This window comes from Camelus dromedarius, chromosome 3 (genome assembly GCF_036321535.1).
Source record: "Camelus dromedarius isolate mCamDro1 chromosome 3, mCamDro1.pat, whole genome shotgun sequence".
In the NCBI taxonomy this organism is placed as follows: Eukaryota; Metazoa; Chordata; class Mammalia; order Artiodactyla; family Camelidae; genus Camelus; species Camelus dromedarius.
In genome coordinates this window covers 95,399,040-95,422,266 of record NC_087438.1, presented here as the reverse complement: position 1 = coordinate 95,422,266, position 23,227 = coordinate 95,399,040, and the positions used below count along the sequence as shown (strand labels likewise).

Sequence of the window (23,227 nt, the reverse complement as noted above, 5' to 3'; positions counted from 1 at the left end):
AGCAAAACAAACTAGCAAGAAAATGAAAAGACAACCTACAGAATGGGAAGGAATATATGCAAACCATGTATCAGATAAGGGTTTATATCTAAATTATATAAAGGACTCATACAATTCAATAGCAAACAAAAACCCCACAAATATTTTAATCTGAAAAATGGACAAAAGAACTGAATATTTTTTCAAATGACAGTATTCAAATGGCCAACAAGTATATGAACAGGTGCTCAGCATCACTAATCACAAGAGAAATGTAAATCAAAACCACGATGCATTATCCCTTTGTGCCTGTGAGAATGACTGTCATCAAAAAGACAAGTGATAACAAATACTGGCAAGGATGCGGGGAAAGGGAGCCCTTGTGCACTGTTGGACGGGTTATAAACTGGTACTGCCGCTGTGGAAAACAGTATGAACGTTCCTCCAAAAACTAACAATAGAACTACCATATGATCTAGAAATTCCACTTCTGAGAATATATCCTAAGGGAATGAAAATACTATGTCAAAGAGATACCTGCACACCCATGCTCACTGCAGCATTATTTACAATCGCCAAGACAAGGAAACCCGTGTTCATCAATGGATGAATGGATAAAGAAGTTGTTACATGTATATACATGACACAATATCATTCAGTCACAAAAAAGAAGGAAATCCTGCCAATTGTGACAAGGACAGACTTTGAGACCATTATGCTAAGTGAAGTAAGTCAGACAAAGAAAGACAAATGCTGTATGATCACTTATGTGTAACTTAAAAACAAACTCATAGAAAAAGAGCAGAGACTGGTGGCCGCCATAGGCAGGGGGAGAACTGGAAGAAGGTGGTCAAAAGGTACAAACTTCCCGTTACAAGATAAGTAAGTACAGGGGATGCGATGGACAACATGACAACTATAGTGAACATTCTGTGTGGTATATATGAAAGTTGTTAACAGAGTAAATCCTCAGTTCTTATCGTAAGGGAAAAAAGCTTTCAATATGTATGAGATGATGGATGTAAACTAAATTCACTGTGGTATCATATCATTATGCTATATGATATAAGTCAGATCTTTGTGCTGTATACCTTAAACTTACACGGTGTGCTATATGTCAATTATATTTCAGTAAAACCATAAAAACTTCCAAAATAAAACAAGTTACTAATAAGAGTAGTACCAAAGAGAAAAATAAGAATTCATCAAAGAAGGAATGCTGTCTAACCTTGAGCAAGTCCTAGAACCGTGTTATCTGGACTGAGTAATAACCAAGCAGCCCATCCTGTCCTGTCAGCTCCACAGCAGATGCCCCATGTGCGGTGTGAGCCCTCCCTCTTCTCTTCGAGGGCATTAACTCTGAGTGTCTGTTCACTTCTCGGATTCAAGTTGGACCTTTTGTCCCCCCAGGAGCATTCATACCTCGATGTAACGAGGAGGGCTATTACAGAGCCACACAGTGTCACGGCAGCACGGGGCAGTGCTGGTGTGTGGATAAGTACGGGAACGAGCTGGCCGGCTCCAGGAAACAAGGTGCCGTGAACTGTGGTGAGTACACACAATGGCCTCTGATGACTTGTAGGTTCTCACTGTGTAAGGCTCTGGGCACCAGAATTTCCAGAGGTCACTGAGGTCTACAGTGAGCAAGTTTACAATGCAGACACAGTAACCCTGACATCACATGAGATGAAGCATGAGACCTGGCTTTTCGAGTGGCAGGAACTCACCATGACTAGTGAATTGCATTAACAAGAAGGTAGAAGCATCTCTAGAATTATGCGGCTCACATCAAAACAGAGCTTATGGTCCATGCCACGCAGACTAGCCCCACCGGGGCAGGGATGATCCCATTTTCAGAAGGTAAATGGCATGGTTTTGCCCTCCCGTGAAGGAGGTAGTGAGGCACGAGCAGAAACTAACCTCAAATCTTTTCTTCCTTCCTGATGTTTCAGAAGAGGAGCAGGAAACTTCAGGGGATTTTGGCAGTGGCGGCTCTGTGGTCCTGTTGGATGACCTAGAGGATGAGCAGGAGCTGGGCCCACAGGACAGACTGGGGAGGCTGCGGGTGCACACCCGGGCAGTGACGGAGGATGACGAGGACGAGGATGACGACAAAGAGGATGAGGTTGGGTACATATGGTAGTCCCCAAGAGGAGGAGGACGCGAGCTCTGCACACAACTGCAACTCACTTCCTGTTCCTGCGTTTGTATCTAAGACTCCATGGCCCACGGCCTCTTCTCCATTGTTGCCCTCTCTACCCAACCTAAGGTTTGGAAGACGACTCCTTGTTCCCAGAGCATTCTGATTTTGCATACGGTGTGTGGGAAGAAGGGTGTTGGGTTTTCTTTTTTAGACAGAGGAATGGCTGGTTGAATTAGAGCCTCCTTCCCTCCCGTGAGTTTTCTGCAACAAGCATGTGATGTATGTGGGATTCTGACAGCGCAGGGAGCCCCCACCCTCTAAACATCAAAGACCCTTTCCATCACCCACACCCGGTGGTTATTACAGCATGGTTCCTGGCCTTACTGTGTCTAAGTGCTTTTCTTGTGTCCTGTAGATGTTGTGGAAAACACACCACACTGTACCTTTCCCCCCTGCCCCTCCCCACCCACCCTGGTGTTTATTATTACACATTAGTTTTTCACATCACTCGATCTGGCTTCCTACAAACAACAGCCTTAATTCAGTTAAGAGTCCCTTTGGGGAACTGATCTTCTCTATTAAAAGATACTTCTCTCTGTACGTGCATCAGTATGTGAGTCTGTACAGAAGAGACTGTACACACCTCTCAGAAAAGAGGGTTTGGGTGTCTACTGAAAATTCACTTGGAAAAAAATTACACATTTGTCAGTATGTCCAGACCTGGGTCATAGTCTCTGGAATAGGGAATTTGTACCGAAGTCCTTTCTTTGCACTAATGGCTGGCACGTGTAGCCTGCAGGCTGAGGAGGCTGCTTCTCTATGCAGCGGCAGAGTTACTGGGAGCCTCTTTGTTATGGAGGAGCCTCTGTCTGCCTAAATCACTTTTCTCGCAGAAGCCATGCGACTCCCACGTGGGCAGCCTCACAAGCCATCTCTCTCATTTCAGCTCAAACCTTCCCCTGGGCTGCAGCAGGCCTGTCTGTGGCACGTTCCTCCCTTCCCTACCTACTCAAGGGCTTTTTCTAAGGCATGTCCATGTACACCCTGCTCTCCGGGAAGATGGAACTATGGTGTTCCATAGCAGAAGAAAATTCAGGATTCTTAACTCGGTGTTTCAGTTTGCCCCTTATCTATCCATAAATCGTCATCGTGATGAGGGTACCAAAACTGTACCGATTTTTTTTCTATCACTCATCATTTGTAAAGAATCTCAGATGGAGGCCTAGAAAAGAACTTCAGGGCAGCATATGAGAAGTAGGGTTGGATTTTTAAGAGCTAGTCTGTGCCCCACCCCACCCCCACCCAAAGCCGCATCAAGGTACAAATGAAGAAAGCCCTTCACCACTGCGTTTCTTTTTTCTAAGGAAACTCATTGTCCAACTCTAGCTCCAAGTTTGGTAAGGTCATCATCTCTACTGTCTTTAGGATTTTCCTCTCCCTATCAAGCTGGCCCAGGCACAAGTACCAAAGAGTAGTCTTCAAAGTGGCCCCATTCAGTTCAGTACAGGGCCTCAAGCTCCTGTCCCACCTGGTGTCCGCCTACCTGGATGTCCTAATCAGCCACCCTGCAAGGCTCTCTGGCCCACATATGTTTTTCTTCCCTTCCTGAGCTCCAGCCAGGCCACCAGAAGACCACATACACTCAGGCAACAAATATAGTCAATCAAACTGAGATCATGGGGGCAGCTGACCAGTCTTCACCCCAAATTGACCATTTGTACTTTACCAGCCCACCTCTAACTAGTATTTTCCAGTCTTTGCACTGGCCAGACCCACTGGCAATATCCCTGGAGTTGGCTCAGATGGGAAATGAACTTCTTGGATACAGCAAACCCGTTTGGCCTGACAGACAGGAGGACAGCCAGGACCCCAGCTGTAGGGAGACCACAGGCAAGCTCTGTACTGGGATCTCTCAACTCCATCACCTCCATTTCAGTACTTTTTTTTCTCACTTGAACAAAAACTCTGAGATAGTAATTTAGAAAACAGCTGCATAATTGCAGCTAAACACAATCAAGTGTATAAAAGAATCGAGGCGTATTTAAAAAATCTCAGTTTAGACCAACAAAGAAAACCATTGTTACTGTCTCCTCTGAGCCTGGGAAACACACAAGAGGACAAATTAAAATTGACAAATTGATTTCACTTACAGAAACTTCTAGCAACAGAGCAAACTACTGATTTTAATTTGCCTAATTATCTTATGACAAGTGTCAAATTAAGATGACACTTAAAGACCCTTGGCATTAACTTACTGATGGAGAAGAGTGCTCAGTAGTCAGTTCCCAGTGAGGTAATGAGATGCTCATCTTCAGAGATATTCCAAGAAGGTATTTTTGATTCATTAAGATATTAAATAAAAAGCCCTCTTATGACTGGAACCCAAAATCAATGGAGCAACATTAAGGCCACTTTTTGTGCCTCACTTTGGCAAGACAGCGTTAGTTTTTAAAGGTACTTTTCATCAGTACTAAAGATTCGTGTCTTTAGTTACCTTAGCCTTAGCAGAATTTTGTTTTCCTCTCTTTCGGCAGGAGTCTTTTAGCAGGTGACTAAGTATACATAAAAATCTTGATTTACAAAAAATAGTGCTGTGACCATCATTCCCTTGTTGCAGAAAAGTATGGAGGTGAATCTTTGCAGACTCATTTTTGGAACCTCCTTAGTGAAATAGTTTTATCCTTATTCCATAAGTGGATCTTTGATTTTATACCATTTCCTTGGCATCCAAGTTAAACCCTAGAATTTTCTTCCACAATTAGTTCTCTGCCATATCAGTGTCTTTTTATTTCCACAAATACTCTAAGCATGGGAATACCCTCACACTAAATTTGAGGTTTCGTATCAGTTCCTTCTCCTTCACGCCCGTCTCCCCCCACCCAGCAGTGAGCGGCGCCGTGCCTGTCCAGCTCTGCCCTCTGCTCCTCCCAGGACACCACTTACGGCTGTCGCTTTCTTTTCTTCTTCACTTTGACCACACTGTACAGTAACGTCCAAGAGCCCTTTCTACAGTGGGTGGTTTTGGTCTTTTTCTACCTTTTCGTCAGAGTCACTGCTGTTCGTCCCTGTCCACTGTGTAGCACTGTAATGACAGCCACCAAATCCTGAGTGCCAGTCTGTCGTCCCTCTTGTAGATGAAATAGTAAAGTAGAAAACCTAGTAAATTCTGAATGCTTTTCCATGTAGACTTATCTGGAATGTGAACACGACTCTTTGGTTAATAATAAATGCTTAACTGTAGTCCTGAGTAGGTGCATTTCCGTCTGTCTCAATAAATTTTAATTTGTCTCCAACATCTGAGTGTTGTGTTTGTTCGTCTGCACGTGCACTCACAGGCCGTGTCCACGCCTGCTCTCTGGGGAACAGCATGGGCAGATAAAGGGGAGCCCCGGTGCAGGGTCCTCTGTTGAGGCCCAGCATGTCCTGACCCCTCGGCACACCCGGGCCCTGTGCTTGTTCAGCCTAGAACCCTATCACCTGGCCCCCTTTGGGCTGCCTTCTCCTGTCTCAGGCCCTGACTTGTTACTCAGTCCTTACCCATCAGGTCACTGTTGTCACCCTGTTGACAACCTTAAGCTTTTATTTCTTATTCCTCCCTCCCCAGCTCCTCAGTTATTCTCCAGTTCTCTTGGGAAAGGAAGAAAAAACCTCCTTTACAGGAATTCTGAGTTCTCCTTCCCCATTCATGGATTGACACACAGATGCTTGTCAAACATCAGAAAGCGCCCAAATTGGAAGAGGAATTGCTTCCTTTCCACCTTTATCCACATTCAGGCTAGTATATCTATGACTTAATTATACCGAGTGAGTAATTTCACCACCAACTGAGGTAGAAACGATGTTATGAATAATTCCATTCCTTTACCCCATGGACTGGATTTTACAGACAATTTACAGATTGACAGTTTAAGGAAACGTGCTTCAGAAATCCGCAAAATAACTAATGTCAGGAGAGCAATGGCCAACATGAAGCCTCCAGGGGAGGCGGGGAGGTAAAGGGTACTGTAAAGAGCAGCTGGCATTTGTGGACACACCCCAAATTCCTCTTAAATCAGCAGATTTACAGTCAAACCCCACAGGTCTCCTCAAGTCATGCCATCATGGAAGCCACCTTGATCCATTAAAGACCAGGACCAAAGGGATATTAGTTACATAGCGTGAGTAAAAAGGTCCCAGCACCTCTCAAAACTGTCGGTCAGTTGGAAAGTTTGCTTTGACAAACTGGCTCAAGAAAAGAGGAAGGTTTCAAAATGTATTCATTCAACAAGGCTTTAAAGATGAATGAGTACACTTGCAGATTTATAGATTGAGTGCTGGGTAGATGAATGCTGCTATGGGCAGGCACCACATTCAGTGCTAGGAATATAAAAGTAAAGTAAGACCTGGGGCCTGCTCTGTACAGTTATCTCCTCGAAAAAGAGACAAGTAACTATTACAGTATAGGTTGGTGGATGTCATAGTTGACACCAATGGCTATCGCACCCTTGTTAAAGCTCACCTTTCTTGGTTTCTTATATACATCCTTACCTGGTTTTCATCCTATCTGGCCATTCCTTTTAGGTCCATATATCCTTTTGTTCAACCAGTCCTGTTCATGTTGGTGTTCCTCAGATCTGTGTCCCTGGCCTATTTCTCTTTAACGTTACATGCTTTCTCTGAACAGTCTGTCGATGGTTTCAACCAACTCATCCACTTGGAGAAGCCCCAGTCTATGTCTCAAGTGTAGGTTTCTCTCTGCTCCATTCTGAAATCATCACCTGACATGTAAGTAATTCTACTCAAATTTCCCATTGATACTACCATTTTAAACCTTACAAAATCAAAATGAGAGAATGAAATATAGAGTGAATATGCCTACGACAATAGGGGTCAGCAAGGCTTTTTTTAAAAAACAAGTCCTAGCATACAAGAGCCATGAAGGAATAGATGAATAAATTTTCCTCCATCAAAATTAATAGCATATGAACAAATTTCAAAGATAAACAAGAAACTAAAGATACTGATGACATAAAACAGATGCAGTATTAGGATATAAAGTTTTTTCAACTCCTACAAATCCGTAAGGAAAATACAGTTCAACAGACTGATGGGAAAAGACAAAAACAACTGATCCATACAAGATGCACAGATGGCCAAGAACGCGATAACCTCAGTCATGACCAGAAAAACAAATTAAAGCAATTATCTCTCAGTCTGACTTAGAAAAAATATATCATGATCATGTCTTGTGTTGAGAGTGTAGTATAAGGAACACTCTTGGACACTATGCACTCAAAACAACCATGTAGAGCGCAATTTGGTAATAACTATATAAATAAGAGTAAACACCCTAGGACCCATAATTCCACTCCTCAATAATTACTCTTAGAGGGGGAAAAAATCATACTAGTTTACAAACATATGTGTTAAATGTATGTATGTCCTTTGTAGCATCATTTATTAGAACAGAACATTTGGTACAAAACTAAACATCCATCAGTGGGCAGACTGGACGACTCTCTGCTCTGGAATACTATGCAGCAGTCAAAAATAACGAAGTACTTTCACATGCACTGACTTGGCAAAAATTCTAAAACATCAGTTGTACGGGGGGAAAAAATCAAGTGATACAGAGTATGAAACATGTAAGTCAGATATGTAAAAGGCAAGACTATCCATCTTCTCTAAGTATGGAAATACATAAAACAAGGCCTAAAAGGACACACACCAAGCTGGTAGCAGTAGTGACCTCTGAGGAAAGGACTCCAATTTTCTCTGATAGCCAATGGGGGTATGAGCCTCATCCCCATGTTTCACTTTTATTTTTTATCACAAAAGCAATACACCACAATGTCTTCTGTGACTTTAAAATAATTCATCAGCTTCCTCTTCAAATTTTCTCCTCCTACACTCCTTGACTTCAGGAATGGCACCACCATCTACACCCCTCTCCTCAACTCCCAACCTGCAATAAGTCACCAAATTCTGTCAATTTTTCTTTCTAAATATCTCTTCTGCTTTATCTCAACACCACTGTCATGCTTCTGACCACTGCCATCTCTCTCGACTGTCGTAGGAACTTTTGTGACCCTGCTTGATTCTCGCCCAGCTCCAATGCATCCTACATGCTGCTGCTGCTGCCAGAATAATTTATTCTTAAAGGCAAATCTGATCATGTCACTGACCTACTTAATTTTCAAGGTTTCTCATCACTTTCAGGACCAAATATAAACTACTTGGCTTGGCAGATATGTTCCTTTGTAATTGATTCCTTTGCACCTCTTTGTTCCCTTGCATGCCTCACTTCTCAAATTCTAATTTTTTCCCTGAGCACCTCCACCCTTCTCAAGCTTGTGCCTGTGTTCCTGATAGTTCCTTTACCTGTACTGCCTCGGACTCTCAGAACAATTACTGCTCCTCTAGGAACTCTTCTCAATTACTCTGAGAAGCAAGAAATGTTAAATGGAGTCCTTCAGGCTGAAGTGAAAGGAAGCTAGACAATAGCTCAAAACTATATGAAAGCATAAAATTCTCTGGTAAAGGTACACACGTGGAAAATATTTTAAAACTAGTATTGTAATTTTGACTTGTAACACTTTTTATTTTCTACAGTATTTAAAAGATAAATGCATAAAAATCACAATAAATCTGTTATATATATCTCTATACATAAATATAGAACGCATAATACATAAATACGTAATTTGTGATGTCAATAAGATAAAGAGGAGGGATGAAGGTATAAAAGAGTAGTTGTTATATGCAATTGAATTTCAGGTCTTATCAATTTAAAATAGATTTTTATAATTTTAGGATGCTATATGTAATCTCCATGGTAACCACAAATAAAGTATTTATAGAACAGTCACAAAAGTAAATAAGGGGCAAATCAAGATGTGTCAGTACAAAACAATTAACTAAACCTAAAGGAAGAAGGCAGTGATGAAGGAAATAAAAACAAGAAAGCTCTAAGATATGCAGAAAATAAGTAACAAAATTTCAAAAGTAAGTCTTTATCAATTGTTACTTAAGTGCAAGTGGATTAAATTCCTTAGTCAAAAGTCACAGATCAGCAGAATGGATTAAAAAAGTCAAATGAAAACATGATCCATCTATATGTTGTCTATAAAAGACTCACTTTAGATATAAGGAGAAAAATAGGTTGAAATTGAAAGGATACGGGAAGGTATTTCATGAAAAGAGTTACCAAAAGAGGGAGAGAGTGGCTATACAGGTATCAAACAAAACTGACTTTAAGTCAAAAACTCTTACAAGAGACAAAGAATGGTATGATAAAAGGGTCAAATCACCAGAAAGATATAAAAATTATAGACATATATGAAACAAAAATTAAACCTACAAAATATATGAAGATAATAAAGACAGACTTGTAAAGAGAAATTGCCCTAAAATAACAGACTTCACTAGCCCACTTTCAGTAACAGAATCAGACAGAACATCAATAAGGAAAGGACTTGAACAACATTATAAACCAACTGGACCTAACAGACATATACAGAGTATACTATCCAACATCAGCAAAATACACATTTCCTAAGTGTGCACCTGAGCATTCTCCAGGATAGAGCATATGTTAGGCCACAAAACTAGTCTGTCTTCTTGTTTTAAGGTTTTAAACTGTAAATTCGATTTTAAAAGATTGCAATCATACAGCATCTTTTCTTATCACAATGGAATGAAACTAGGAATCAGTAACCAAAGAAAAGCCACACATTTTACAAATTAGTAGAAATTAAACACTCCTAAACAACCAATGGGTCAAAGAGAAATCACAAAGGAAATTATAAAATACCTTGAAAGAAATGAGAATGAAAGCACAACATACCAAAACTTACAGGGTGCAGCAAGAGCAGTGCTAAGAGGGAATTTTATAACTCTCTCTATATGGTAACATTCAAAAAGACCTCAAATCAACAATCTAACTTTATACTTAAGTAACTAGAAAAAGAGTAAAATAAACCCAAAGCTAGCAGAAGGAAATAAAGTTTAGAACAGAGATTAAAAAAACAGAAAATTAGAAAAAATAATGAAACCAAGAGTTGGTTTTCAAAAAGACTAACAAAACTGACTACCAAAATTTAGCTAGACTAACAACAACAAAAAAAGACTCAGTATAATTAGAAATGCAAGTAGGGGACATTACTACTCATTTTATAGAAATAAAAAAGATCATAAGAGAGTGTTGTGAACAACTGTACAACAAACTGAGTAAGTTAAACAAAATGAACAAATTCCTACAAAGATACAACTGCAAGATTGAATTATGAAAAAATAGAGAATCTGAATAGACTTATAACTAATAAGGAAATCGAATTAGTAATCCAAAATCACCCAAAAAAGAAAAGCCCTGAATCAGAGAGCTGCGCTGTTGAATTCTACCAAACATTTAAAGAAGAATTAACAAAGTTCTTGTCAAACTTTTCTCAAAAAATTGAAAGGGAGGGAAAACTTCTTAACTCATACTTTTTGGCCAGAATTACTCTGATACCAAAGCCAGACAAAGACACTGCAAGAAAATAAAACTATAGACCATTATTCCTTATGACTAGTCATGCAAAACTCCTACTAAACAGAATGTTAGCAAATTGAGTTCAGAAGCATGTTAAAAGGTTTATAAGCCAGGACCAAACCATATTTCCTTTGAATGCAAGATGATTCAACATACAAAAAAATCAGTATAATATACCACATCTTAACAGAAATCGGAGGGAAAAAACCCACATGATTATCTCAAATGATGCATGATATTTCATGATGCATTTATTATGCTGTTTTCATGATAAAATACTCAATAAGCAAGGAATAGAAGGAAACTACCTCAACGTAGTAACATCCATATATGAAAACAGCACAGCTAACATTATCGTCAATGGTAAAATACTGAAAAACTTTTCTTCTATGTTCATGAACAAGATGAAAATGTCTGCTTTCATGATTTCTATTCAACATAATGTAGGAAGTACTAGCCAGAGCAGTTATGCAAGAAAAATTAACTAGAAGCATTCAAATAAGAAAAGAATAAGTAAAATTATCTTTGTTTACAGATGACATAATATTACATGTAGAAAACCATAAAGGTTCCACAAAAATTAGAGCTAATACACCAGTTCAACAAAATCGTAGGATACAAAATCAATACTAAAAATTCAGCTGTGCTTCTAAACAATAACAATGAACAATCTGAAAGGGAATTAAGAAAACAATTTGATTTTCAATAACACCAGAAAGAATAAAATGTTTAGGAATAAACTTAACTGAGGAGGTGAGATAATTGTAGACTGAAAACTAAAAAACACTGCTAAAAATTAATGAAGACAAATAAATGGAAAGGCAACTAGTGTTCACAGACTGGAAGACTTAATATTGTTAAGATATCACTATAACCCAAAGTGATCTACAAATTCAACACAATCCCTAGTAACACCCCAATAATGTTTCTGACATAAACGGAAAATTCCATTCCCAAATTTATGAAATCTTAAGAGACGCTAGAGACCAAAACAACCTCGAAAAAGAACAAAGTTGCAAGATTTACACTTTCTGATTTCAAACCTTATTACAAAGCTATGCTAATCAAAATTATGAGGTACTGGCATAAAGACAGACATACAGACTAATGGAATAGAACAGAGAGCCCAGAAATAAACCCTTGCATATACGGTCAAATGATTTTCAATGAGAATGCCAGTATCATTGAACGAAGGATAGTATTTTCAGCAAATGGTGCTGGGAAAAGTGCATATCCACATGCAAAAGATGGAAGTTGGACCCTTTCTTTATACTACAAAAATTAACTCAAAGTAAATCAAGGGCCTAAATTTAAGAGCTAAAACTGTAAAACTCTTAGAATGAAACACAGGAAGAAAGCTTCATGACAGTGGATTTGACAATGATTTCTTGGATATGATACCAAAAAATATAGACCACAAGAGAAAAAATAAATTGGACTTAGCCAAAACCTAAAACTTTTGTGTATCGAAAGACACTATCAACAGAGCCAATGGGAGATAGTATTTGTAATCATATATCTGAAAAGGGATTAATATCTAAAATAGAGAATGCCTGCAAGTCAACAACAAAAGAACAAACACCCCAATTAAAAAAATTAGCAAAAGACTTAAGACATTTTCCAAAGAACATATACAAATGGCCAATAAGCATATGAAAAGGTGCTCAACATCACTAGGGCAATGCAAATCAAAACCACAATGATACACCACTTCATACCATTTAGGATGACTGTTAGCAATAATAGTAAGTGTTGGCAAACATGTAGAGAAATGGAAACTCTCACGCATTGCTGGTGGGAATGTAAAATGTTGCAACCACTGTAAAGGACATTATGGCAGGTCCTGGAAAAGTTAGACATAGAATTACCTATGATCAGTAATCCTAGATCACTCCTAGGTGTACATTCCAAAGAACTGAAAACAAGAACTTGAACAAATACTTGTATAAAAATGTTCACAGCAGCATTATTTGCCAGAGCCCAAAGGTAACACTACAAACATACATCAGTGATGTATGGGGTAAAGAATATGTGGAGATTCTGATACATGTTACGACTTAGATGCACTTTGAAATTATACTAAATGAGATAAACCAAACACGAAAGGACATACATTGTATGATTCTACTTGCATGAGGTCCCCAGAATAGTTCAACTCATAGTGACAGAGTAGACTAGAGTAACGGGGGGATGGGGGAGGGGAGCTAGTGTTTAACGGTTAGAGTTTCAGCATGGGATGATGAAGAACGTCCCGGAGAGAGAGAGTGGGGATGACGGAACAACAATGTGAATGTACTTAGTTAGCCCCAGTGAAGTGCACACCTAAAAACGGCTGAAATAGTAACTTGTGTCACATATATTTTAACACAGTTAAAAAGGGAGGAAAAAAAAAGGAAAGAGATGTCCTTCTGTCCTGCTCTTTCTCATTCCTCAGTAGCCAACACATGGTTACCAATTACTGTTTGTTGGATGAGTACTGAATACAAGCAAATAGCAATGGGAACAAAAAAAGACTGACCATTTAATTCTTTCTGGAAGGATTTTTTTTTTTTTAAAACAGACCTCACAGAAAGGATGACATTTGATCAATACCTTCACACAGGTTGAGTTTTTCCATCAATTCACATAGGTTGAATTTTTTAAACAGCTTTTTTGAGGTGTAATTTACTTAGTATAAAATCTATCCATTTTAAGTGTGACATTTATTAAATTTATAGAGTTGTCAACCACATCACATCTAATTTTATGTGGCATTAAAAAAACACCCTCCTGCCCAGTTATCATTTTTCCTCTTTCCCATCCTGAGCCCCAGGCAATCACCAAACTACTTTCTGCCTCTGTAGATTTGCCTTTTCTGAACATTTCATACAAACGCAATCTTCTAACATATGGGCTTTGTGTACACTACTGATGACAAATGCTCCATGCCAATGAGTTTTATTAGTCACCAGTTTGGAAGTTACAAGCTCAGATGGCCAACCTGGTGCCAAATAATGATTTGCAAGTCTTCTTAACAGCAGGTGTTGACACTCTAAACAGCTGGTAGCACATGTTGTCCAAAAATGACAGAGCCATCCTGCTTTCCTGACATTCCTGTTGTTTTTGCTATTCTGCCCTACTACTCCCAGTTTTACTGTTCACCATTTTTCTTCCCTCTTTGTTTTTTAAGGACTTAGAGACCATTTGATTATATAGAAAAGTGGTTCCTTCTCACTTATTTTTCACAAATTTGAACTCTATTCATATAAATCTAAGTTTAATTTTTTAAAGCAGTAATACTAATCACATTCTGGCAAAAGAAACAGTGAAAATTGTGGCCAGTTCTTAAACCAGGGACCCAGATGATGCTGTTCTGTGGCTAGTGGACCCAGAACTCTACACAGCCTGTGTTACCTCCTGGTCACCTGGGCTCATTTTCAGAAATCAGTGAAGGTGTCAATGTAAGTCAGCTCAGTGTCTCAACTCATCCCCCAGTGGGAACACTGACTGGAGCCATCTTTGCCGTAACCATCCTATCTCGTGTAAGTCTCACAGTAGTTCCGTACATAGACAGGACTGCTCTTCCTATTTTACAGAGACGTTAAGCAACTTATCTAAAGTCGCACAGCCAGTAAATGGCAGAGTGCAGATGTGAACCCAGGATGGGCTGTCTCCAAATCGCATATTCTTAACTATTAAGTTATGCTGTGAGGCTGTGTGCTCTGACTTAAAAAATGAAATATAGATACATAAGTGAGATAAAACATAACCACACACACAAGAGACACCCTAGACCTTGGGGAAAAGGTCTGGCAATACATCAGTTCACAACATTTACCACCTACCATGCACCTTCCACTATCTGCTGAGGACATTAGACCTGGTCCTCAAAGACCTCTAGATGTCTGTGCTAGAGCAAAGGACATACAGAGACAGCCTGAGCTCAATGTCAAGTGAACAGGCCGGTCTGAGATTAGGCCATCACGAATTAAGAACTTCACTGGCTCCAGTGACTCCCTAGGCAAGTCCCTTCCCTTTCCGGGCCCCAGCTTTCTCACTTGTGAAATGAACGGGCTGGGTGTTCTGGCCTCTGAGCCCCTAGGATTCTGTGTTCACAGCAGCCTGTGGTCTCTGCTTCCTGTGTTAACACCATTTCTGCACCTCAAACCCTGAACCACAGGCCTTCTGCTGATTTTCTCGGCTTCAGGAACAAAGACTCACATATTTCTTAAACACCCAGCTATATTATGTGGCATCCCTCTCTTATAAATAGGCACAGATTAAGATGAATTTCACTTGGTATTGCTTTTCACTTTAATCACACACTGCCCTCCCCTCTAGCTTGAGCTCAGCCTCCCCATGGTCTCTCCAAGTCCGATCTCAACTCCACCGCACTCAGCGCCTCGTTCACCACAAAGTGCCATATTTCACTTGTGGCTGAGTGGAGAATTCATTTCATTTCACTGTTCAGTCTCAATAGTGCAAACATATATTCAGGGCTGACATATTTTCATTACGGAAAAGCCAAGCTCTCAAACTGACGCTGCCCATAGGGATTAATGAAGAGAATGGTTATTTATTCTGCCACTTGACATTTTGTGCAGAATAATTCCTGAGTCATTTTATACTTTAACAAATAGTTCACCAACAAAGGATCTTAGCACTTTGGATGAGCACCAAGCCAGGATTTAGGAGCTGGCTAACATTAACCAATAGCAATTGAAGCCACATTCCAGAGTCACACTGAGTGTAATGACACTACTTAATGTCACAGCCAGCTGGCTATGGGAGACAACCGTCCATTCCTGACACCAGAGAGTCCCTTCTCACCTGAAACCAACTGCACCAGCCAACTCCTAGGGGAACTCTAGAGACACCCTGAAATCCTCCTACCCTGATGTCTGGCCTGTGCGTGGGTTCAGTCAGACATCTCTGTAAACACGAAAATATCCTTGACCATTTTGGGTCAGAAGTCCGTATTTCCCTTTTGCAATATAAAGAATACACAAACTCCATAACATCTCTCCAATGTACCCTGACTTCCTCTTCCATTTTAATCCTTTCTCTCAGCCTGCTTTACCTGCATCTGACAGTAGTTTTCTCTGTTTCTGGTGTACTCTTACTTCTTCACTCTGTGCTTGACTGAATGAAGCACATGCCTCATCCCTGCCATCTACCCACCTGTTAGGGTTCCCCTCAGCCATCAGAATGGGCCACCTCTCTACTGCCCCACAAAAACACAGCCCTGGGTCTTTTGGCCAGTGTGCGCTTAGGGGTTGTTTTCTGAACTGAACACATTCCAAGCTCCTAAGAGCAGGTACCACGGCTATTTTTATGTAGCTGGCACAGAACAAGGTACAACACATGATGCTCAATACAAACTCATCTTGAAAGAACAAAGAAAACAATAATAAACCAGGGCCAGGGATGGACTAGAACATCAGGTAAGTTTCCAAGGCTCAGAGAAATCTCTGTGAACTCAACCATTTGACAAGTATTTTTTGTGCTCCAATTTTGTACTGTATTAGTTGATGGATTCTTCATTTTTTCCACTCTAGGATCTGTGACACTCAGAGAAGAGACAGTGTCAACACTCTGGGGCCACATCTGTGGATACTGCAGTTACTATATCTAGGACCCCCAATGCACTGTTGCCTTCAATCTGTTGCTTCTGACCTGCAGCCTGGCTTGTCTGTGGTGGCCTGACACATTTGGGCCTGCACCTGTTGAGCTGAGATAGAAGGGACAAGGGAGGTATGGCCTCCAAAAGGCCACCCGCTTCAAAATGACTGCCAGGTTATCTCAGGCAAGGACACTTTGGGGAAGCGAGAGTGAAGCTTGGGCTCTTTTGGACAAAACACCTACAGGTCACCCAAGGCATCTGAACCTGCCTACCACTGCACCTCCCAAGCCTGTTAGCAAGTAAATTCTCCAAACTACCCACTGAGTCTGGGGCCAGCATGGTTATTAGGTCCAGGATACTCCATGAGGAGTATGGAGAGTGGTAAGACAGGTTAGAATAAACAATTCAAGTGATCTCAATGTTTGGTAATAGGGCTGACAAGGTGCTCAGAGAAAGCACTCCTGGAACAGTATTTCCCCAACTACTGAATAAAATTTATTTACTTTCCTGCTAGCTCAGCCATCAAGCAATCATTAACCATTTACTGATTGATATATTAATTCCTTAATTGGTAGGACAGAAATCAAAAAAGCAAAAATCCACAGGATTAACCTAATATGAGAGCTAGCTTTTGCTAATCTTTCAGTGGTCTCTAGCTGTGTTTTATGGTCCATGGGTATCAGAGAGAGGGGACAAAGACTAGGCCTCAGCAAGATGGGGTTAAGCTCAGAAACTCCAGGGAAGCCAAGACCTTCAAAAGGCAATGAATGACCTCAGTGGATGAATTTGTTTAAAAAAAATAGGAAATTAGGGGAGGAAGCTACATATGCAAGTCTTGGCTTTGGTTCACTTTAGAATAGAATGATAAAGAAAGAAGAGAAAACATTTCCATGAGAATATCTAACACAATGTGAATTCACATGGGTTTGAGGGCAGGACTCATATTACCTATGTGGTCCAACCACCCCAAGATGTAAATCAAATTTAATGTGCCCCTAGCAGAAGCAAATGCAAATCATCTTCGGGGGATAGGTGAAATATAATAAAGGTAACAATGAATATAAAATATGGGAAAATAGTTCAAAATAAGGAGTATAAAATGAAAGGATCCAACATAAGTCTTATTGAAGTTCCAGAAGAATATAGTAGAGAAAAAAGGGTAAAAGCAATATTTACAGAGGTAATGGGTTACAGTTTTCTGGGATTAAGGAAGCCACAAATACTTAGATTCAGGACGCACAAGAAATCTTAATCAAAATAAATTTTTTAAAATTCCTATACCCATCATAATCTATAGAACACTAAAGACAAAGAAAAAACATTAAAAGCTGCCAGAAATAAAAGATTACCTTTCCCCTTCAAAGGAATAACATTATATCAATGGCTCTCAAACATTACTATGCATTGAAATGACCTGGAGGACTTTTTAAAACACATATTCCTAAGCTCCAACCACAGAGTTTGGATTTAGTAGGTCTGGAATAGTTTGAAAAAAGTGTATTTCAAATAGATACAAGGTGATATAAATGCTGCTGGTCTAGGGGCCACCTTTTGAAAACCACTGAATTACACTGATAGGTGCATTATAAAGAGCAACAGTGTCAGACAAAAGAAAATGGAATGGTATCTGTAAAGCACCAAGAGAAAAATCATTGTCAACCTAGAATTGATACCCAGGAAATCTATCCTTAAAGAACAAGCACAAAATAAAGATACTGTTGGACAAATAAAAACTGACAGTTTATTAACAATAGACTTTCACTGAAATAACTTCTAAAATATGTGCTTTTAGAAGAAAAATTATCCCAGAAAGATGATCTGAGATGGACAAAAGAGGATGGAAGTACAGAAGATGGTAAAGTGTTGGTGAACTTAAATAAATTGTGCAAAACAAAAACATTACTCTCTAATCTGTAGGGCTATAAAAATTAATTTAGAATTAATATCCTAGAATATCCTAGAATACAAAAGTATGCATGTCAAGATTGGAATGGTCAAACTGAAAACATTCTAAGATCCTTATTTTATTTGAGGAGAAAGAATGCATTTTTATCTAGACTTATAAAATTAAATATAAATTTAAAATGTCCAGTCTATTCACTGTAGGAACAATAACAGAATATACAAAAACAAAATCAGTAGAAGGGAAACTATGGAGTGAAATAAAAAGAAAACATATAATCCAAAGGAACTTATAAAAAGAAAAAAAAAATAATAGAGAAGAATGCACACATATCAATATTCACAGTAAATATACATGGACTAAACTCTCCAGTTAAAATATAGATCAAAATTAAGATTCAGGCACCTGCTATATAGAAGATATAGCTAAAACACAAGAATTTAGAAAAATCGAAAGAAAAATGATACAAAAATATTTATTAAGTAAATACAAAACAACATTTTGTTATTATAACTATGTTACTTTCAAACCAAGTACATTTTACAAAAAAAGAAATTACTGGGATTTACAGGATTGCTATTGATAAAAAAATTTTATTGATATATATTGATAAAAATGTAATTTAGCCATTCAAAAATATTGATAAAAATATAATTTATCCATTCAAAAATATTTTTAGAGTCTACTATGTGCTAACCATCATTTCCGACACTGGGGATACAGCAGTAAACAAAACAGAAAAACTCACAAGAAGTAAATTTAAAATTCTAGGTTTGTATACACCTAATAACATACTTCAAACTCTAAAGGGTAAAAAGTTCAATGAACTACAAGATGAAATTGACAAATTCACCATAAAAATAGGAGATTTTAATAAAAACACCTCTCTGATAAATCAAACAATGGGAAAAAAGAGTAAAGCAATAAAAGAATTGTATACCATAATTAATAGCTGGTTTAATAGACAAGTATAGAAATAAATTGTACATAAGAAAGTACATACACATGACAGAGCATAAAGGAGAGCTCAATAAATTTCAAGCCATAAATATCAGATAGACCTCATTCTCGCTAATCAAAGTTAGAAATCGATAATTAAAAAGTAAATAGAAAAAAAATTTCTATGTTTGGAATTTAGGACTAACTAATAATATAGAGAAAAAAGGATACAATAGAAAAGGTGAAATTAAATGAAGGATCACTATTAATTCTTTGAAAAGATATAAATGACAATTCATTCAGTTAGAATAAAGAAGGCAAAAATACAAATACATAATATTAAGAATGAAAATGGCACATAACCACTGGTGGAGCAGAGATTTAAAAGCAATAAATGAAACTTATGCCAATTAATTTCAGCACCTAGATGAAATGGAAGATTTCCTGCAAAAAAAATATCGACTATGATAGTTGACTCAAAAACTTTACAACTATCTAAAAATGAAACAATTTAAAAAAGAACAACTTCCTTCAAAGCTCAGATGATTTTATACAAGCATTCAAAGAAACTGAAGAAACAGATTATAATGTTAAGCAAATTCTTTCAAGAATAGAAAAGAACACTTCCCAAATTCTTTTATCAAGTTAACATAATCTTGACAATAAACCCAAGAAAGGATATTACAGGAAATAAAAAATTGAGACCAATTTTACTCATGAAAGAGATATAAAATTCATTCTTCAAAAAATGTAAGCAAACCAAATAAAGCAACACAAGGAAAGAATATAACACCAAGAATTAAAAGTCAGATTTAAGCCCAAGTAAACCAAGGCAAGACCAAGTCAGGTTTACCCCAGGAATGTAAGATTGGTTTAGTATTAGAAACTATTCATCCATTTCACCATACAGATTAACTGGAGATAAAAACCCATATGATCTATCAACAGATACAAATAAAATAGCAATAATTTAATGTCCAGGTTTTTAAAATATGTATATTTTAATTAGCAATCTAGGAGTAAAAAGAAACGTTATTTAATTTAAAGCAAAAGCCTACAATATGCTGCCTACAAGAGACCCACTTTAAGGACACATACAGATTGAAAGTGAGAGGACAGGAAAAAGATACTTTATGCAAATGCAAAAGACAAGAAAGTGGGGGTAGCGATACTCTCATGAGACAAAATAGACTTTAAAGCAAAAGCCATACAAAAGATAAAAAGGGACACTATACAGTGATAAAAGGATCAATATAAGAAGAGGATATTACACTTGTTAACATATATGCATCCAATAAAGGAGCACCTAAACACATAAAATAATTACTAACAGACATAAAGGGAGAAATTGATGGGAATACAATAATAGTAGATGTTAACACCCTACTAACATCAATGGACAGATCTTCCAGACAGAAAATCACTAAATGGCAACAGATATCCTAAATGACACAACAGAACAGCTAGACTTAATTGATATCTTCATGACATTACATCCCAAAAAAACCCCACAAAAAACCCATAGAATATACATTCTTTTCACATGCAAAAGAAATATTCTCTAGGACAGACCACATACTAGAACACAAAACAAACCTCAACAAATTTTAAAAGGATAAAAATTATTTCAAGCATCTTTTCTAACCACAATGACATGAAACTAGAAACCAACCATAGAAAGAGAAGTAAAGAGAAAAAACAATTGTATGGAGACTAAGTAACATTCTACTAAAAAAATCAATGGGTCAATGACAAACTCAAAGAGGAAATTTGCAAATACCTTGAGATAAATGACAATGAAAACACAACCATACCAAACATATGGGATGCAGAAAAAACAGCCCTAATAGGGAAGTTCATAGAGACACAGACTTCCCTCAAAAAACAAGAACAATCTCAAATGAACAACCTAGTCTACTATCAAAGATAAATAGAAAAAGAAGAAAAAATAAAACCTAAAGTCAGCAGAAAGAAGGAAATAATAAATATCAGAGAGGAAATAAATAAAATAGAGATCTAAAAAAACAAAAACAAAAAAACCCCAAAACAGAAAAACCAATCAATCAAGAGCTGGTGTTTTGAAAGAGTAAACAAAAATCAACAAATCTCTGGCCAGGATCACCAAGAAGTAAAGAGAGAGGACCTAAGTAAATGAAATAAGAAATGAAGGAGGAAAAATAACAACCAATACTGCAGAAACAGAAAAAAAAAAAAAAAAGTAAGAGAATACTATGAACAATACCAAAAACATATACCAAAAATCAGAAAAAATTTGAAGAAATGGGGACCTTTCTAGAAATACACAGTCCATCAAAACTCAATCAAGAAAAAATAGATAATTTGAACAGACCATTCACTAGAAGTGAAATAGAATCTGTAATTTTAAAAACTCCCTGCAAACAAAAGACAAGGACTGGCTGACTTCACTGGGGAATTCTACCAAACATAACAAAGAGTAACTTACACCAATCCTCCTTAAACTCTTCTAAAAGACTGAAAAGAAGGGGACACTCTCAAAGTCATTCTGTGAAGCCACCATCACCCTGATCCAAAACCAGACAAAGACACTACCAAAAAAGAAAATGATAGGCCAATATCTTTGATGGATATAGATGCAAAAACTCTCAACAAAATAGCAAACCAAATCCAACAACACATAAAATAGATCATACACTATGATCAAGTTGGATTCATCCCTGGGTCACAAGGATGGTTCCACATATGCAAATCAATCAATCTGATACACCACATCAACAAAAAAAGACAAAAAACATATGATCATCTCAATAGATGCAGAAAAAGCATTTAATAAGATTCAATCCACTCATGATAAAACCTCTTACTAAAGTGAGTCTAGGGGGTGTGGAGCCAAGATAGCAGACTAGAGAGACTCACAGCTCACCTTCTCCCACAAATACTCTGGCAGAGTGTCTCTCATTTCAAAACACAGGAGGATTCTCACAAAATCAGATAAACAACAAGTTTCTACTGTATAGCACAGGGAACCATATGCAATATCTTGTAGAAACCTCTGATGAAGAAGAATATGAGAACGAATGTATGTTCCTATGTGACTGAAGTATTGTGCTGTATGCCAGAAACTGACACAACGTTGTAAACTGTACTTCAATAAAAATATATTAAAACTGAAAAAATAAAAATAAAAAAATAAAATACTCAATGGTGAAAAGTTGAAAGTCTTCCTGCTAAAATCTGGAACAGGACAAGGATACCAACTTGCACCAATTCTATTGAAAATAGTACTGGAAGTTCTAGCCACAATAATTAGATAAGAAAAAGAAAAAGGATGCAAATTGGAAGAGAAGACATAAAAGTGTTACTACATGCAGATGACATGGTACTATATATAGAAAGCCCTAAAAGCTCCACACAAAAACTACTAGAGCTGATAAAAGAATACAGCAAGGGAGCAGGATGCAAGATTAACATACAGAAATCTGCTGCATTTCTTTACACTAATACTGAAATATCAGAAAAGGAAAGTTTAAAAAATCCCTTTAAAAATTGTATCATAAAAATGAAACAATTAGGAATTAACCTGACTGGGGGATGAACGATTTATAAACTGAGGACTATAAAACGTTGACAAAGGAAACTGAAGATGATTTAAAGAAATGGCAAGATATCCAATGCTCTTGGATTAGAAGAATTAATATTGTTAAAATGGCCATATTACACAAAGTAATCTACAAATTTAATGTGATACCTACCAAACTACCCATGACACTTTTCACAGAACTAGAACAAACAATCATAAAATTTATATGGAATCACAGAAGACCTAGAATTGCCAAAGCAATCCTGAGGAAAAAGAACAAAACTGGAGGCATAACTCTCCCATCCTTCAGACAATACTACTGAGCTACAGTAATCAAAACAGCATGTTATTGTCATAAAAACAGACATATGGTTCAATGGAACAGAACAGAGCGCCCAGAAACAAACCCACACACCTATGGTCAATTAATCTTTGACAAAGGATGCAAGAATATACAATGGACAAAAGATAGTATTTTCAGCAAGTGGTGTTCAGAAAGCTAGACAGCCTCACATAAATCAATGAAGTTAGAACACTCCCACGCACCATACACAAAAATAAATTTAAAATGGCTTAAAGACTTAAATATAAGA

The 23,227-nt window shown here is 37.8% G+C and overlaps 1 protein-coding gene and 1 long non-coding RNA gene across 2 annotated transcripts in view; one reads left to right on the top strand and one right to left on the bottom strand.

The window, feature by feature from the left end:
* Positions 1-5,495, top strand: part of SPOCK1 (SPARC (osteonectin), cwcv and kazal like domains proteoglycan 1) — a 470,147-nt gene extending 464,652 nt beyond the window's left edge. The window contains exons 10-11 of the mRNA XM_031449094.2: positions 1,390-1,527; positions 1,932-5,495. Of these exons, the coding sequence (XP_031304954.1) occupies positions 1,390-1,527; positions 1,932-2,122 (329 nt within the window). The 3' untranslated portion in view covers positions 2,123-5,495. The remainder of the gene's footprint in view (positions 1-1,389; positions 1,528-1,931) is intronic.
* Positions 1-23,227, bottom strand: part of LOC116152281 (uncharacterized) — a 129,608-nt gene that overhangs the window by 7,326 nt on the left and 99,055 nt on the right. The window lies entirely within an intron of this gene.